The sequence below is a fragment of the Capricornis sumatraensis genome, chromosome 11 (genome assembly GCF_032405125.1).
Source record: "Capricornis sumatraensis isolate serow.1 chromosome 11, serow.2, whole genome shotgun sequence".
Classification (NCBI taxonomy): domain Eukaryota; kingdom Metazoa; phylum Chordata; class Mammalia; order Artiodactyla; family Bovidae; genus Capricornis; species Capricornis sumatraensis.
In genome coordinates, this window is record NC_091079.1 from 85,034,361 (window position 1) to 85,053,127 (window position 18,767).

At 44.9% G+C, this 18,767-nt stretch overlaps 1 protein-coding gene across 2 annotated transcripts in view; it reads right to left on the minus strand.

Annotated features, from left to right (window-relative positions):
- Positions 1-2,921: 2,921 nt before the first annotated feature.
- Positions 2,922-18,767, minus strand: part of MATN2 (matrilin 2) — a 149,614-nt gene continuing 133,768 nt past the window's right edge. The window contains exons 11-18 of one of the 2 annotated variants that reach the window (XM_068983540.1): positions 18,275-18,397; positions 15,621-15,743; positions 10,481-10,894; positions 7,608-7,760; positions 6,059-6,130; positions 5,591-5,668; positions 5,126-5,224; positions 2,922-3,373 (exon numbers count right to left, since the gene is read on the minus strand). In XM_068983540.1, the coding sequence (XP_068839641.1) occupies positions 3,318-3,373; positions 5,126-5,224; positions 5,591-5,668; positions 6,059-6,130; positions 7,608-7,760; positions 10,481-10,894; positions 15,621-15,743; positions 18,275-18,397 (1,118 nt within the window). In that variant the 3' untranslated portion in view covers positions 2,922-3,317. Of the gene's footprint in view, positions 3,374-5,125; positions 5,225-5,590; positions 5,726-6,058; positions 6,131-7,607; positions 7,761-10,480; positions 10,895-15,620; positions 15,744-18,274; positions 18,398-18,767 lie in introns of both variants that reach the window. The other variant, XM_068983539.1, reaches the window with a different exon arrangement.

Here is an 18,767-nt window from a genome sequence, read left to right on the forward strand (position 1 = left end):
CTGTTGGGGACAGAGTCTGTTCCCTGGTTATTGGAGTAGAGGCCCCCAGATCCATTTCTGAGTCATCTGTCTTAGCTGTGGTGTGAGGTAGGCAGAATTGGAGCGCTTCCACCAGGAGAAGAGCCACTGAGTATTCCTCTACCAGAGCTGTCCGCCGGGAGAGTGCTCTGCACTGTCACCAGTGTGCGGGCTCACGAGGCCACCCGCACAGATCCACTCTAGTCAGGTCCCAGGAGCGCAGAGTCATGCACCTGGACCGTCGGGGAGCGACGGAGGCAGCCCAGACCTTGTCCCAGCCTAGCCCCCCAGGGACGCACTCAGGAAGCCCACAGCTGCCAAGAGTAGCTCCATCTCAGCCACGGAAGCACCTGTTTTCCACCTGGATGTCGCACAGTGCTGAGTTTACAAAGCAGGCAGTGCATGTGTAGAGTCAGACACAACTGGGTGACTGAGCCACATCCTGCAGCTTAGTTTACAAGGCTGGCAGTGCGGGTGTCCGTCTGCGTCTGGCACAGCCACAGGGAGAGACCTGAGCTCTGCTTCCTATGTTGAGCAACCCTCTGGCACCTGATTCCGGAGCCTGCCGGGAAGGCGGCTGGTGCAGGGAGGAAAGAGGCTGCTCCGGCAGGCCCTCACCCCCCACCTAACAATGGCACTTGGCTTCTCCGAGCCGCTAAGCCCCAGCCCTCTCCCCAGCTCTGTGCTCTAAACCCAGGTTTCAGCACCTGGCCCCAGCTGGGCCCGCAGACGTGCGTCTCGGGCTGGGCAGCGCAGGCAGGCGCACAGACTGCAGCTCTGTCTCTTTCTCTGTCACACACTGGTTGTGACACACCTCTGAAGCTCCCTCTCTGTCCTGGCGACTCTTACAGCTCCCTCCTTGGGGCGCAGGTTCCCTCCTGCTTTTTCTTTCTCTTTCGTCCCACCCGGGGTTGTGTGGAGGTCTTTTCCTCTCAGGTGTCTGAGGTCTTCTGCTAGTGTTCAGTAGGTCTTCTGTGAGAACTGTTGCGTATGTCAGTGTGTTTTTGATGTATTTGTGGGAAGAGATGATTTCCACATCCTTATACTCCACCGTCTTGATTAGTGCCCTGAGTTACTACTATTAGATGAGGGATGGTCACACAAATAGTGAAAGTGGAAAGCAAAACCTTTGTACCTGAGACATACAGAGAGCAGACGAGAAATGGAGAACTGTTTTTTTTTCTCTTTTTGGTCGCACTAGGTTTTCATTGCTGTGCGCGGGCTTTCTCCAATTGCAGTGAATGTTGGCTAGTCTTCTTGCCGCATTGCAGTGGCTTCTCCTGGGGAACACAGGCTCTAGCGCACGGGCTTCACTTGCTCCACGGCATGCGGAATCTTCCCGGTTCAGGGATCGAACCGGTGTCCCGTGCACTGGCAGGCGGATTCTTACCCACTGTACCACCAGGGAAGTCCGGAACTAGTTTAAATTTTAGACAATTCTCAAGTTAAATATCTTGGGTTAGTATGTGAATTTAACGGATTAGTTGGAGGTTTTGTCTCCCACGAAGGCACCTTCCTTCCCAAGTTGGAGAAAGTTGAAAACGGTACAGTGAAATGTCCTAAACAGCTAAAGCGTACGTGGGGGAGGGCAGGGGCAGCGGCCGCGTGTGTTGGTGTGCACGCCGTCCAGAGTCGCTAGGGGGAGCCAGGACTCAACGCAAAGCAGGCTGGAGACAGCTGGAAGCAAGGGCTAAACTGGGATCACGTCTCAAAACGCAGCGCCAACCCAGATCCACACTTGGGGTGAAAACCCGTTTTCAGGATCGCATGATCGCATGGAGGACTAAAATATACATATAGACTGAAGGTTTAATACCTCGAGTCACAACTTTTATACTTGGAAAGAATTAGATGGTTCCAGATAAGATTGAGGCCTAGGAGATGGTCTTTCTACTCTGCTACACCGCCCTTTGGGAGGACTTTTTTTTTTTTTTAATTTATTTATTATTATGGTGGTTTTTTGGCTGCGCTGGGTCTTCGGTGCTGGGGATGGGCTTTCTGTAATCGCAGTGCTCGGGCTTCTCTGCAGCGGCTTCTCTTGCGGAGCACGGGCTCTCGGCGCTTGGGGTTCAGCAGTTGCCGCATGTGGTCCCCGTCATTGGAGCTCTGTGGCTCTAGACCACGGGAAAGCCAGTAGCTGTGGCACGTGGGCTTAGTTGTTCTGAGACATGTGGGATCTTCCCGGACCAGGGGTTGAACCCATGTCCCCTGCACTGGCAGGCAGATTCTTCACCACTGGATCACCAGGAAAGTCCCATTGGCTTTTAAAATTTATCTTTGTTTTCAAGTTTTACCATGTACATGTAGATTGAGTACATTCTTTTAAACGTCGCATAGTATTTCTGAGTTAGGGACTGTACCACAATTTATCTGTTCCCCCTCTGGTGATGATTAGGTTATTTGTAATTTGTTACTTTTACAAACTCTAGTAACAGTCTCATACAGGCCTCCTTGTATGTTTGTGTTAAAATCATCTAGTTACATACCTGTAAGTGCAGTTGCTAGAGTACAGGGTGGGGCTGCATTTTTAGTTTTACTAGGTAGGGACGGATTATTCCTCAGAGACTGCCCGTTTGTGTTCTCACTAGCGGTGTGTGGGAGCCCCATGTTTCCTCAGCCTTACCAACACTGTCGTCAAGACACAGTAACTTTTGCCAAGCTGATTGCTTTGACCTGCATTTTCCTGATTATCAGTGAGCTTCAACGTTTTTCATACCTATCTTAGCCATTTCTCATGTATACATATCTTGCATTTAAGATTAAGAATTTTACACAGAATACTGTTCTCTGAAGTGAATTTTAATATTGTATAAAAAATCCAACTTCTTATACAAGTACATATGTTCTATGATTTTATGCATACATCCATATACATATATCAAGGTAAAGTCTGATAAAAAAAAATAGCTTTCCCATGGCCAGTGTTTTACGGGAGTTAAGTCTGTAAAACCGTGCAGATTTTATTTTGTTGTCAAATGACACTGTAACACTAAGGCAGAACAAGACCAAAGCAAATGGTGTCCACGGTATGTTACAGGGTATCTTGCATAGCTTATTTGTTCTCACTTGATAAAACTCATTTTAGGATTCTGACAGGTGTTTTTTTTTTTTTTCAGTGAATTCATACAAGTTAGTATGAATTGCCTTTGTTCTATAGCAAACCAGCTTTCTCAACTCCTGTTATGTTTTACTTTACAACCTTACAGAATCAATGATAGCCTGAGCTTTGAGGGCTCTGAACTGTTTTCACTGTAATCCTTGATACAATGACGTACAAATACGTAGAGCATTTTGAATCTTCATCTGTATCGCAGGCGATTTTCCAGGGCTTCCATTCTCTGTGTCATTTCTTCTAGTAAATCTCAAATTAAGGAAGAGGAATCTGAATGGCGTATTTACATTCAAATACAACTTGATTTATCTACAAACTAATTTGTGTCCTGCAAAATACAGGGCTTTTGTTTTTTCCATTTCTGTAATTCTGACATAAGTTTATAGTAACCCATTAGTACATACGATTAAGACTATAGATCTATGTTGCGTTAAATACCTTTTTTTAAAAAATATTAAGTCCAGATAGCTCAGTTCACATTTTTCTTTTTAAAAATTTGAATTCTACTCACTCCCCTGTTGCTTATAAATTAATTTACCATAGCACACCTCTGGGAGTTGAACTGATAATGCTGGGAATGAGGAGAGGAGAAAAAAAGGATTCGGTCTTGGAAAGTAAGATATGACATCAGAAGAGAAGAAAGTGGGGAGTTTTCACCTATGAGGCCGGATGAGACCATAGGGTAGCAGCCTTGAGGACGTCTGACACATACAACTTCCTTAGTACCTTGTGCAGTAAACCCTAGGAGGCGGGCCGGGAGAAGGCAGAGCAAAGGCACATTAGGGTGTCCCTGGTGGCGCAGCGGTAAAGAATCCTCCTGCCCATGCAGGAGACAGGAGTTTGATCCTTGAGTTGGGAAGATGCCCTGGAGAAGGAAATGGCAAGCCACTCCAGTATTCTTGCCTGGGAAATCCCATGGATGGAGGAGCCTAGCAGGCTACAGTCCATGGGTCGCAAGGAGTTGGACACAACTGAGCAACTAAACAGTAAGAGCAGCATTAGAATAAACATTTGCCTTCCTTCCTGAAGCTGCTTAGTACCCTCCACCTGCCCCCTGCATGGCAGCATGAGAGCCTGGATTCATCGTCTAGATTAACCATGGGCAGATTATTTTGCTTTCCTTTAGGAAGCATATTTCCAGTTTTCAGGAAGAAAATGGCTATAAGCTGATTTTTATAAACCCACTGGCACAGAAATAGTTCAGAATTAAACCATTTCCCTTTAGTTGATAGGTGTTGAGCTAGATATCGGGCAGTTTTAGTAAGCTTACTACAGTTTTAAGTTCAGAACAGTTGGCAGAGTGTTCAGTGCATAAAAGCACTGAATCTCATTTCTCCACCATCCCAAAGCATTTCTTTTATTTGTAATTCTATTTTAATGGATCATTGGATCCTGCTGTTCCCTCGGTAGAATGTTTCATCTTTGAGTGCTGATATAAAATCTGTCTGCTGCCAAATGGAAAAATCCCAACCCCAGTCCTCTAGAAACTACACACTGACCAAATGTGGCTGCAGGGTGGCTTGGGGTGAAAGGAGAGGTTTGGAGTTTAGGTAGAATTTGAAACCTCTTCATTCTACAGCATTCTTTGCCTACCGGTACTGTATCTCTGATGCACTTCAGATCTGTATCTGTATCTTTGCCTACAGGTACTGTATCTTTGATGCACTTCAGTTTTATCTTTCATTTCCTCCCAGCAAAGAGGGAATTAAGGAAACATGTTTTTTCTTTACTTTATTGCATACTGACTGGCTAACTGGCCTTACTGCTCAACCTCCTAGAACCAACCACAGATAGCTTGACCCGTGTCAGCAGTTTGGCTTGCCCTCGGTTCTCAAGCACCTGTCAGACTGCTTAAGAAATAGCTTTTCCTGGAGTTCACTATTCTTGACTTTATAGAAGTGACTTCATTTGAAATATACCCATATATAGAAGTGTTTGAGGTTGTGATAGTATTCTTTGCATTCCATACAGCGGCATAACATTAGAAAAGGATATAGCGCTGCGTTAATTTTCTTACTTCTTCATTTGCAAGGTTCTGGAACATTAAAAGGTTTTCACATTTGCATTGATCCTGTTTTTCTTCCAAAGGACTTCCTAAGAAAGCAGATGGAAAGTGTTCACCTCTATAACCCACCAGACTTCCCAGACACACTGTGATAGGACTGAATCAGCACATGGAGGAAACCATAATGAAAGCAATGTTCAACTTCTTCCATGTGGCAAGATCCAGTAGATATCAGAGCTGTATATGCGTCCACTGCTGCAGTGCCCTTTATTGTGGACTGCGGGAAGGATGCTGCAGTTTCTTCTTGTTTATTTTTTTAGTTCTCCTTTTTCTTAAGTTCTTCTCTTCCCCACCCCACCTACCGCCTACTTGCTCCTTTCTTGTCCTCCCTTAAGCTGAGTTTGTTGGCAAGTTGATAGCAAGCTACCTTATAGTAATATTTTACTTGGAATTACCTGAGGATTTTGTTGAATGGAAAACTTTTTGTGTAGACCGTGCAAGATTATCTTCTTCAAACAGATATCTGTGTTGCACTGCAAAATTAGAACAGGAAAGTAGGTCTCGGATATTTATGGTGACTGGCTCAGATTCTGTAAAGAGAAAGAAAACTGAAGTCAAACCTGTTTAACATGGTTGTGGTTATAAAACAGCCATCAGCTGTCAGAGTAGGGTACTTGTTATTCCTAGAATGAGGTACATAGCTTTACTTTAGGACATACGATGGCAGAAAGACCATCAGCAGAGAGGCTTTTAGCAACTATGGCTAAAAAAGGGTAGAGTAAATGTTTCCTATGTGATGGAGGGGGAAAAGCCATAGTTAATGTGATTCAAATCTTTCTTACTTACACTTCATTTGTCTGAGGGGAAACCATGGTGGAAGCAGCCACCGAAGATTCTAAAAATGTTGCTTTTAAAAAACATACCTGTTGGCTGGTGGACCCTGTTTGGCAGTCCCCCTGCTGGGGAGTCCTGTCTTCCATCAAAGTCTTCCAGAGCTGAGAGGTAAAAGGCAACCAGAAGAGTGATAGTTGTCCACATGGGTGCATATGTTCTTAGGAAACTGGTCCCAGACCTACTGTTTACCTGCCTGCCCCTACCCAGGATGTTCTGGTCTGATTCGGTAGCACCACCAATTCAGAAAAGCAGTCGGTTACCCCAATAACCCAAGACCTTGCAGAGGCATTCTCTCCTGTAAGAGAAGCCTGGACCCTTTAAATGCATCTTCTTACTTAAGAATGTCCCCCTAAATATTATGTCTAGAAAGTAGGGTGGGAAAAAAGTTTGTCCAGTTATTAAGGTGCATTGGCAGCAGCTCCACTTAAATAAAAGAGCTTAGAGGCTAAACATCAAGTTGCATTAGAAATCCGAGAGGCCTTCCCTTCCTGGCCCCCTTCATCCCAGTGCTCTTTGCTAGGGAGGAATAAGACACATCACTTTGACCGGGATTTTACTGGCCACTGAACCTGGGACGGGAATAAAAGGGAAAATGGGCAGAACTGCTTTTCCGGTCTCCCTGCATTATACACAGAGTCAGACAAACCTGGGAGAGCTGCTCTCTATAAGCACATCGGCACCATAGTGAACCGGAGGAAAGCACAAAGGGCTCCTATACATAAGAACATCTAAGTTCCAAAGGGCAGCCTAATGTTCTGTAAACTGAAGCAGTCCATGCAAGAGGCATTCTTTACATTTTTATCAGTGGGCTTGGAAGGACTACCATCCCTTCTACTCTAATTACAGGTGTATCCCGAAATTGTGCATCAGCTTTCCTGATTTACATAACTGTTGGTTGTAGTTACATGATCATCTCCATAGGGTTTTTGTGAGGATTAAGTATGCCATGTGTTAAAACACTGACTACACTGTTCAACACAGAGCAAATGCTCAAGCAATTTATTAGCATTATTATTAACTATTAACAATAGCTAATAAGTATAGTATCTTCAGAGTCCCTTGGACAGCAAGGAGATCAAACCAGTCAACCCCAAAGGAAATAATCCTGAATATTCATTGGAAGGACTGATGCTGAAGCTGAAGCTCCAATACTTTGGCCACCTGCTGCAAAGAGTCGATTCATTGGAAAAGACTCTAATGCTGGGAAAGATGAAGGCGGGAGGAGAAGGGGATGACAGAGCGTGAGATGGTTGGATGGCATCACCAGCTCAATGGACATGAGTTTGAGCAAACTCCAGGAGATGGTGAAGGACAAGGAAGCCTGGCGTGCTGCCGTCCATGGGGCCGCAAAGAGTCGGACACGACTGAGTGACTAATACTTTCATTTTCAATGTGGGCTATTACTGTCTTCTCTCTCCCCTATTCTACGTTTTGTGCTTACTGTATCCAGACAGCACTGGGCCCTGCCCACAAGGGAGGCACTTTTCTGAGCACTTTGAAGGAACGGATTGAGAATTTCTCATTCAAGGGTTCGTGCTGCTGTTTGCTAAGGTCTCTCCTAGACGTAACCTGCAGTACCTTCACAGATGCCTTTCTGCAGTTTATCGCTTATCTCTCCCATTGTGCTGAAGTCTTCCGCATAGAAGAGATGCTTTTCTGTGGGCTCAGAGGCGATCTCTTGTAGCTCTTCCTCAATGGCTTTCCCTACCCCCACAGCATACATAGTTATACCTAAGGTACAAAGCAAATGAAGAACAGGGTAGTTACACGGACAGAAAACAAACGTAGGGTTACCAAAGGGGAAGGGCTAACCTAGACGCTTGGGTATATAACAGATATACACTACTATACATCTTGTATAATGGGGAAGAATCTGAAGATACTGAACATAGTTCCTTGTGCTATACGGTAGGACCTTATTGTCTACTTTCTATATACATATATATATAATATGTATGTATTATCTGAATCACTTTGCTGTACACCTGAAACTAATACGTGTTGTAAGCCAACTTAAAAAAAAACACACAGTAGTGAGAGTTGTGTTCCCAGCATCTGGAAGTTGTATGTTCTGCCCTCAGAGCCGGCTGGATATTAATAACTGGTGTGATGTGAGGCATCCATGTCAGCCTCCCTTGCTTTTTCCACCATTTTTATTTTGGCCTTGTGAGCAAAAGACAGTGATCCCAGAGAGGAGGAGGGGGCACTGAGGAGAGGTTGGGGAACCTGACCACCGACCTGCTCAGCTCCGGACAAGGTCATTCGCAAATCTTCAACTTTCCCCTGAATTAGTCTTGTGGATAAAGTCAAAAAGAACACTATCTCATGGCTTACTAAATAAGACTCTCCTCTGGGAGAATTCTTAAGAAACAGGTCAGTTTATGACCTTGTAACCTAGTTTCTACTTGTCAAAGGTACAGATAGTAACCTTAAGTGACCTGCAGCCAAATGAACCTATTCTGCCCACCCCGCTTGGGAGGATAAAGCCTTGTAAGAAGGTGCTAAGCTGAAAAGGAGAATCTACAGACCACTGGAAATCTTCTAAGTAAAAAAAAAAAAAAAAGAACAAACACAAGTATCAACTTTAGATTTCAACAGGCATGTGAGATTGTTCCAAAAGCTTTTATAAACAAAATTAATCATTAGATTCTCTTCTCCAATATCCTCTTCATTTGAAAATTAAACATTAATAAGAACTTAAGTTCTGCTTGATTTTCAACATTTCTCAGCAGATATCATATTCTGGCTAATTCATTAAACTAGATTTTTTAAAAAAAAATAGACAATAAAATGGCCCTTTAAGTCAAAGGGCAAGAATTGTGCCTCATTCTAAAGTCTATGTAAGGTCAACAGCCAAGTTCAGCATATTTGTTTGAGAGCCCAGTGACTTTACACACAGTCTCCTAAAAAGGATAACTACTATTTTAAGATTGTGTTCATTATACATAGGAGTAATTAAATTAATCAGAGGAAGTCACTTTAGATAAGTCTTGTTGATTTAAGAACCAGGCATATATCTGTTTCTCCCACCACCCGCCTTTGGAGGATTTGTGGAAATTTGAGTGGGGGAGAGAGTAAGGTAGGTTGGCTTCCATAAGATAGATTAAAGGACTAACCACTGTCTTTGGAGACAAGGTGTTGCCCCAGTACATTCTAAGAATGCAGGCTAGAGGGGTTGGTGGGTTTGACATGAGCTCAGCTAAGCTAGTCCAGAAGCAAGGAAACCAGGTGTGAGCAGCCAGTTTTACAATCTACCCGGCTGATTCAGGCAGGACACTTTTGGGGGCTCCTGTGCTTTGGGGGCTCAGAAAAAAAGAATAAAGAGTGAAATAAGCAGTATCAGTACAATGGCCCCCTTCACAAAGACGGTGACTGAAGGTTGATGTGAACCAGCCTTGCTGTGAGCAGGAACGGAGCTCACCAGCGGCACTTTAGCACTTTGACCCTTTGTTCCTTCACTCAGCAAGGATTAATCACACAAGTATTATGTTCCAGGCCTGACCGAGGCACTGACTCCATAAAGTTGGTGCACACACTTTCCCCCTCATAGGAACTGCTGAAGCAATGTGCTCTCAACAAGTTCTTAAAGAAAGCAGCGTTCAAGCAAACTGCTTCACGACCCTCAGGTCTTCCCGCCTTCCCAAGGAATCCAGACACTTTCCCTCAGGCTGTCTACCCACCATCCTAGCTTCAGGGTTTCCTTTTGCCAAGAGCCATATTCCTCTGCCACATTTGACATCTATAGTCACACCTCAAAAGCAACATAGTCAAACATCTAAAGCAACCTCAAGTCCCCCCTGCATTATACGTGGAGTCAGACAAACCTCAAAGAGGTTAAGCTTTACTGAGCAACAGAGTTTAGAGTCATGATCTCATCTGACATTTTGATTTTCTCAAAAGCTCACTTTTGCCTCCTGCAAACACAAGACTACTCACTGTCTTAAGGCTACTGCACTCCCAGTATGTTCACTGGTAGTGTTGCTTAAAAAAAAGGTATATTACTCCAATAAAAATTTTAAAAATTAAAAAAATGTTGGTAAGAGCTCCTCCTACTAGGAATCTATTTTTAACCAGTTCTTCAGGTGATTCTAAAACAACCAGACCAGTGTCTGGGAAGCATTGTTTATTTTTCTGGTTAAACAGCACATGTAGGGTTGATTCTCTGCTCTGGAGGTCACAGCCTGGCTGGTAAATCGTCACAGGAGATGATTACTCAGGTGTGACCTGTGTGCAGACCCCCTTACAGTCCACAAGACTTTGGCATCCCTGTGGGGTCCCTTTAAGGCCACTAGGTGGCAGTTTAGTAAAGGTGTGTAACTGCAGTGACAGGAAGCCATTCTGTCCCCTCAAGGAATCTCACTCCCATGCTCCCCCACCCCAATGTGACCACCAAGCGAGTTTAAGAAACCTGAACCCTGAGTGGGGCAAAACACACCCCCATCCCATATTACCACTGGTCTGGGCTTTACTGGCCCACTCGGAGACGTCGTCCTGAGCCCGTCCGTCCGTGAAGACGATGGCCACTCTGGGCACCCGTGCAGAGAGAGGCCGGGCCCCTTCTACTTGGGTAAAACTTCTCTCAAACATATGCTTCAGGGCCAGCCCGGTCATAGAGCCCTTGCCCATGTATTTCATGTGGGCCACGGCTTTTTTCATGTCTTTGGCCGAGCTGAAGTTTCTCAGGGTAAACTCTGTGCGGACCAGCGTGGAATACTGGAGCAGCCCTACTCGAGCAGCTTTGGGAGAAATCGCCAAGGAATCTATAATTCCAGTGACAAACTGCTTCACAATCTCAAAATTATCTTCTCCAAGGCTCTTGGACCCATCGATCACAAAAACCAAGTCAACTGGGCCTTCAGTGCATCCTACAGGAATAAAAGGAAAGTTGTAATGGTTAAATGATTAAAAAAAAATTATGCACAAGAAGAGAAGGAAATTACACTTCCACTGGAGGCATAACTATTTTGGAGAGCTACTTTTATTCTTTAGATAGTAACATGAGATAGACACAAAGTGTTGGAAAAGTCACAAACAACCATAATGTTCACAACTGCCTTTATGTGTGGCAATTTTAAACAATTGTCAAATTGTTAAAAATAGCATTTTGCACAAGCAAAAACACATGGCAGATACACAAATTGGAAACCAGACCCACACTGTACCCCGGATCACCAGCAGTCAGGACTGTGTGTAGAGTACCTTCAGGGCCTGATAGCACCCCCAAAAGATTCCAAAAACTTTACTCCAGGAGAGTGACATCACCCCAGTGCTGGCATCTGACACGCAACAGACTTGGAGATTCTTCCAGTTCAGCTCAGTCACCTCGATCTTCTAGGGAGCTTTCCTCGTAGCCCAGCTTGTGTTCGTCACTCTCTGTGTAGCCCTCACACTACTAACCTGGTCAACAAAAATCGTTTATTGAGCTCCTGCTTTGTGTAAGGCAGTCAGTGCGGCAGGATCGCAAGTGACCAAGGCAGAGTCCCACACCGTGTTGTCCATAGTGCAGCGTGCAGCGTGCCACACTGCACAACAGCCGGCTAGCTGAGTGTCAGCTTCTTCCTCTAGTGCACCAGTTCCTGCTCAGCAGGAGCCATTTCTCATTAATTTCTGCACTTCCAGTACCTGGCACACAATAGTTGTTCAAAAAACGCTTGTTGACAAAATACACGAAGGAGGTGGTATCCATTCGGCAGTACAACCACTAGGCACCCTCTTCACCATTTTTTTTTTTTTTTGGCTCTGTTGCACAGCCTGTGGGATCCTACCTACCCGACCAGTGACCAAACCCAGGCCCTTGGCAGTGACAGCTGGAGTCCCAACCCCTGGACCGCCAGGGCCCCATCACTGACCTTTTGAAGTTTTAAAATGAATTGTCAGTGTGAATTCCTTACCTACATGGACGTTTTCCAGGCACTTCAGATGGCTGACAATAAAAGCTTTATGCAAATATGTTAGCAAGCTGGGTATAGAGAGATTTTTTTGCTATTTAGGGCTGCGTAAGAAAAATTTACAGATCCCAGATGGATGATCTCATATCAAGCAGTCCACAGTATGCAATATAACATTCTCTTTTACATATCAAGGCAGCTGTCTAATACTTGAAAGTGAAGCACAGCAAAATTAGGAAGTAGAGACACACACATGCAAAAATATTTCTATTCTTGGCTCGACTAACATGCTAAAATAATTGTGTATGTGTGTTGGAAGAATTGGGTTCCCATCTTTCCCCTTTTAAGCGCTTGTCCTCATTACTCAACCTATTGACTTCTTGTTAGTGAAAGAGGATATGGCCAATTCAGAACTTCATTTACATTCATAGGCTGAATCTCAGGCAGCGTGCACCTGGCTCTCTAGCAGATTTCATAAATAGTGGAATAATTTTTCAGCAGCGAAGCTATTTTCTCTTTTCCCTCATATATTATTTTCTTAGAGAATAAAACGAACACCTGCAGCCTCCCTGCAGGGAACAGAGCAGACGACTTCAGCAGGAGACAAGAATCCTAGATGGAGCGGAATAGCACCAGGCTGGGAGGTGCCGTTTTCTCACTTTAATGACAGCCCGGCTTGCTGGCTACCTATCTGCAGGAAGGTCACTCAGCTTTCCTTGAATGTTTTCTTTGGGTAGTTGAGTCAGTGAGACTGGAGCAGAGCTGTGATTTGCTTTCTGAGCTTAATTTTCACAGAGATTCAGAAGTTCGGGTTTGGACAAGCCCTTTAAAGGTCACTGGTCCAGCCCCCTTTAAAGGTCACTGGTCCAGCCCCGCTGTTGCTCATATCTTTACTGCAACTCTATAGCCATTCACTCAGCCTGGGCCTGAACAGCTCTTCTGATAAGGAACTCACCGCCTTACCACGGAAGCCCCGTCTGCTCACAGCTCTGCGGTGAGGATGACAGTAGCTATCATTTCTCAGGCACCGAGATGGTGCCAGCACTGGGCTAAACACCTGTAAACACACAATGCCATGTATTTCTCACGACGATTCTGTAAGGTGTTATCCTAATATCATAGGAAGAAATTGAGACTCAAGAGCAGTTAAATAATTTCCCCAAGGTCACACAAATGTAGGAATAGTGGGTTCAAATTCATGAAAATCCGTAAGATCAAAGCTCATGATCTTAACTAATTAATCACACAGTTTCTCTGAGACAAAGTGTCTTTGTCCCTGTACTGAGCTGTAGCTTTTCTCCAATGTCCTTTCTTTCCCCAGGGTTTGGGGGATGCCCTATAAATAATGGATGAGGTGACTGTCACTTTGGTATTTGAAAGGTACCTCAAGTCTTTTTTTTTTCTGCATAGATCCCCAGTTTCTTCCTTTATTTTTCACTTGACATCATACTGAACTTCTTCACCATGATGCTTTCTAGATTTTGTCTCTATCCTTTATCTTTCTTTTTTTTTTCTAAAAAATATTACATGCACATGGAACAAAGTTCAAACACTACGAAGGTTATCTATATCTAAATCTATCTACGTCCTCCTCTATATCGATACCTATCTTGAGAGAGAGAGTATGTTAGAAGAAGCCTTTTGCAAAATACATCAATGGTAGCACTATAAAAAACCACTCGATACCATGCTTTTTTCATTTAAAATATCTTGAGGATATATTTAGAGCTGCTTCATTCCCTTTTTTCATATTTATTTATTTATTCTTGGCTGTACTGGGTCTTTGTTGCGGCTAGTTGGAGCTATTCTTTGCTGCAGTGCTTCGGGTGTCTCAGTGGCTTCTCTTATTGCTGAGCACAGCCTCTAGGTGCTTGGGCTTCAGTAGTTGCAGCAAGTGGGCTCAGCAGTTGCGATGCAGGGCTTGGTTGCCCCGCAGCATGTAGAGTCCTCCTGGACCAGGGATCAAACCCATGAACCCTGCATTGGCAGGTGGATTCTTACCCGTCGGACCACCAGGGAAGTTTTGCTTCGTTCCTTTTACCAGCCGTATAGTATTCTAATGTATAGATGCACCATGATTTATTTAATCAGCATCTTATGAATAGGCACTTATTTCCCATTTTTGCTCTACAAATAACACTGCACAAAATATTCCCTCATATGTGGACACATGTACTTCTCTGTGGCATAAACTCCTAGAACTGCAACTGCATTCCTTTATTTATTTTCTTGTGAGTTTGTTTTTATTTTTATTGGGCTCTAGGGAATGGCTGGGAAATAACTCTGCAAGTTATGCCCCACTAGGGAAATGTCCATTCTGTTTTTCCTGGAATAGTTTTCAGAGCGTTTTCTTTCTCTTGGAGCCACTGCTCTTGCTGGTAGCAGCGTCTTCAGGTCCACTGCAGAGTGGCTTCCCCTTGGAAAAGAATTCTTCCTCTTTTTCTCGGGGACCCTCTTGTTTCCTGACTCTTTCGGGTCACTAACTGGTTCCTCTTTGGGGAAAGATTTCTTCCTCTTGGAAAGACTTCCACTGCTGGCTGTCTCTTCATGATCACTACTAACCAGCTCCTTCTTGGAAAAAGGTTTCTTTTTCTTGGGTTTGCAGAAGGAGGCAGACGGGTCTTCCATCCCATCCTCCTGAGGAGCCTGCTGGGGCTTTGGATTCTCTTTGGGTCTTTCACTTGTCTCCTCACACTCCTCACACTGCTTTTTTCTGGCGATGCCAGGGCAATGGCAGCCAGTCTTTTCCTTCTTCAAGCGTTTCTTCTCCTGTTTCTCCAGCTTTCTAGGAATCTCATCAGCTGCTTCCTCTGCCTGAACCACTGTCTCCTCCACGACATCCAGATTCTTTTGTGGAATCTCTCCCGTCTCAGAGAAGGACAGCCACTCCCCAACTTGTTCTCGAAACTCCTCCCCAAATACACTGGGGCCAGGGGTTACCTCAGAGAAGCAACCAGTTCCTGAGGCAGTCCCGCATTTGTTTGCCAGGTATCAGGAGCTGCAGCCTTTGTTTTTTGGCAGCTGCTTGGCCAATGAAGCTAGAGTGGAAAATGAGGCCATACTTTGGGGTGTTACTCCCTGTCTTCAGAGCTCTGGAAACGTGGTCCCTTTGCTGGGCCAGGGAATCACTCAGACACCAGGACTGGGCAGGAAAAATATTTGCCAAACTGCCCTCCTAAAAGTTGTACCAATTCAGACACCTAGTGATAAATTTACAATTGCCTATTACAACATATGTTTGCCAATGTAAGGAATCATTAAACTTACTGAACTCCGATAACCAAAAGGTAGAAAATGTATTGTAGCTTTAATCTCTCATTATACATTTTCCTTTTTCTTTTATGTCATGTTTAGAAAATTCTCTACTCTGAGATTATAAAATAACTCTCTCAAGGCTTTTTCTGCCACTTTAGAGATACTATTTTTTAAGTTTAAAAGCACAAGTCTTACCTCCCTCATTCCTGATATTCTTATTCAGCTAGGATCACTCTAGCCTCTTAGCTGATAGTGAACTTCCTGTCAACTGAAACCAAAAGTGTTTTCACAGGTGCAGTTAAGCTCTCTTCCCCATTCAGTCTCTATGCATACACATTTATATCTATGGTAGAAGCAGAGGTGAGGGATTTACCTCCTGCACATACTCCAAAAAGCAATTGCTCCCAAACCAAATTAAAGCAAAAAAACCCCAGTTCAGATCACTTACTTTTGCACCGTCTTCCATCCTCAGCTAGAATAAATCCCTTTGAGCATTTGCAGATGTAGGAATTGCCACGGTTAACACAAATGTGTTCACAGCCATGGTGGGTCGATTTGCAAACATCCTTCCCTGAGGGTAACATAGGAAGTGAAGCAACCCCATCAGTGTAGAAATGAGCTGGATTGAACAGTCATGTCAGGACAGATCATGCAAATAAACCATTAAAAGCTCCATTCAAACCTCCTCTATAACATCCCCCCTTTCAGTCTAATACTCAGGAGAGGGCATGGTAAAGGAAATCTCCTCTTCGAAAGCTCGAGTTTCCATGAAACTGAATGGTAAGCTGGGTGATCAGGTGTCCTGGATTTAATAATTTTTAAAATTGTTCAATGTACTTTGAGGTTTGATTTTCCCACTCTACTGATTTTTCCCCATAGACATCCCAGTTTCAATTGTCTAAAGTACAGTTCTCATGTGTGAGGCACTTCAGACTCTTCAAAGTAGTGACAGCTCTTTAATCCTCACAGCATCCTGTGGAGAGAGGAGGGCAGGGATAGTCACGCCCAATGGATACATGAAGAAACGAAGTTTGACAGTGCGGCCCAAGGTCACACAGCCACTCGGCGACACGTCTGAAGTCAGGAAGCGTCCTGAATGGTCCTCCTCCACAGTATGAAAGCCTTCTGTTCTCTGCTTCCTTCCTGTCATTAGCTCCCTGAGAAGCTTCCTACAAAACTGCAATCAGTCACTACAGATCCCTCTGGAAGGATGTGATTTAGCAATCAAATTTCAGAGGAAGAAGTTGAGCCTTGGGTACAAGTTGTACAAGCTCAACCTACTGAGCAAAAAGCATGTTGAGTGTAGAAATGATGCACACGTGCGTTCCATTCTTACAAAAGCAGAAGCATGAACGAACGGCTCAGGAAGACATAATGGGCAGAACTGCAGCCGTGGTCCCCGCAGAAGGACACCGCCGTGTGAAGGCAAACATAGCCTCGCGTAGGGTGCCCCGCAGAGCCAGGCCCTGGACCCACGGGCATCCCAGGAATCGGTCTTGCAAACAGAACTTCCTGCTAAAGGCAGAAAAGCTCCTCCTCCTGGAGGAATAATGAGGAGTGAGTTCTCCTTTATCCCCGTGGAAGCCCCAAGTTATCTCAGGAATCTGTGATGTTCAGTTCAGTTCAGTTCAGTTGCTCAGTCGTGTCCGACTCTGTGACCCCATGAACCACAGCACGCAAGGCCTCCCTGTCCATCACCAACTCCCGGAGTCCACCCAAACCCGTGTCCATTGAGTCAATGATGCCATCCAACCATCTCATCCTCTGTCGTCCCCTTCTCCTCCTGCCCTCAATCTTTCCCAGCATCAGGGTCTTTTCAAATGAGTCAGCTCTTTGCACCAGGTGGCCAAAGAATTGGAGTTTCAGCTTCAACATCAGTCCTTCCAATGAACACCCAGCACTGATCTTTAGGATGGACTGGTTGGATCTCCTTGCAGTCCAAGGGACTCTCAAGAGTCTTCTCCAACACCACAGTTCAAAAGCATCAATTCCCTCAAATCAACCTGTTCCGCAGATGAGGTGTTTTTTTTTTTCCTTTTTTAAAACTAATGAAGGGCCATCCTGCCCACTGGAGCAGAGTATCACAAAAAAAAGTATACCATGTCAAGACCCCCCGAAAATAGGGGTTAACACCTCAGAATCTCACAGAGGGTGGAAATCCTGACCCCGTGCTCATCTCCTGCCCACTTCACTGAGCTCATGTGTCCCCGTCTCTCCCTCTCGGGGCTGTGATGGTTCATTTTATGAGCCACTTTGGCTAGGTTATGGCACCTGGTTGTTGCATAAAACACTGGTCTAAATGTTGCTGTGAAGGTACTTCTTTAGATGAGATAATATTTAAATCACGAGCCTTTAAGTAAAGCAGAATATCCTCCATAATATGGGCGGGCCCTATTTTGAAGACCTTTAGAGAGAAAAAGACTGAATTTCCCCCAGAGAAGAGGAAATTCTGCTTCCAGACTGCCTTCAGATTGGAGCTGCAGTATCAGCTCTTCCCTGGGCCACCAACCCACCCGGCAGATTCCTTATCTATCTATTGATCTATCATCTATCCACAAACACACATATACACACACACACACTTTTTATTGGTTCTCTGGAGAACCCTGAGCAATATACCTTCTAAGAAAACTCTCGTAATCTGTTCTGAGTGACCCACAGAAGTAAATGTTAATGGATAATCCAGATCCCCGCCCTCTCCCCCCAAAAAACACCCTTCATTCCTTCTCTCACCCTCTGCCCTTACTTACAAGGTTTTCCAAGAAGAAAAAGCGCTACAACTATGCTTTGACCCTCACCGCGATTGCTGACCCAGATTCTAATCCCTTCCAATGACTAGCCAGGCACTCTGCTAGGCTCTGCGCATCCACACAACTCCTGTGGAAAGGGGCTACAACTGAGAGAAGTGAAAGCAGCGAAGAGCCTGACAACTCAGGACCCTGGGTGAGAAATTCCTGAAGCACTGAGGGTCCAGTGTACTGATCACGAGCACAGAGTTTCAGAGCATCCAAGGCAGGAACTTACAATAGTGACACTGATTATAACAGAAAACTTCCAACGTTAAAAGAAGCTCCCTGACTGTCCTGAGCTGAAGCGACTTACTTCGGCAGCGTTTCCCGTCCTCGGCCAGCCGGAATCCCTCCATGCACTTGCAGACGTACGACTCCCCAGTGCTCACACAAGCGTGCTCACAGCCATGGTCCACTGCTTGGCAGACATCTTTCCCTGAGGACAGCAAGGTTAAAAATTTCACTAACGTCAGTTTCCCCTGAGGCTTTACCTGGGAGGATGCATCCTTCTCAGCCCCTGGACTCCAGGCCCATCTGAGCTCAGCAGGTCTACCTCGGGTTCACTCTCCGAGCTTCCTCACTGTCACAGCCACCGCCATCCACCAGCACCTACTTCAGTGTCTTGTAAAAACGCAGTCCATCACGGGCCTTCCGCAGGCGCTGGTATGATTACTTAGGACATTAAACCTCAACTTGGACTGGTGATGCTGAAATCTAGTTTTGAGTTTTTCCCTGACAACGTGACTTTGGAGAATCACTTAACCTCTTGCAGGCTTCCCTTTCCTTTATGAAAAATGAGAGTAATA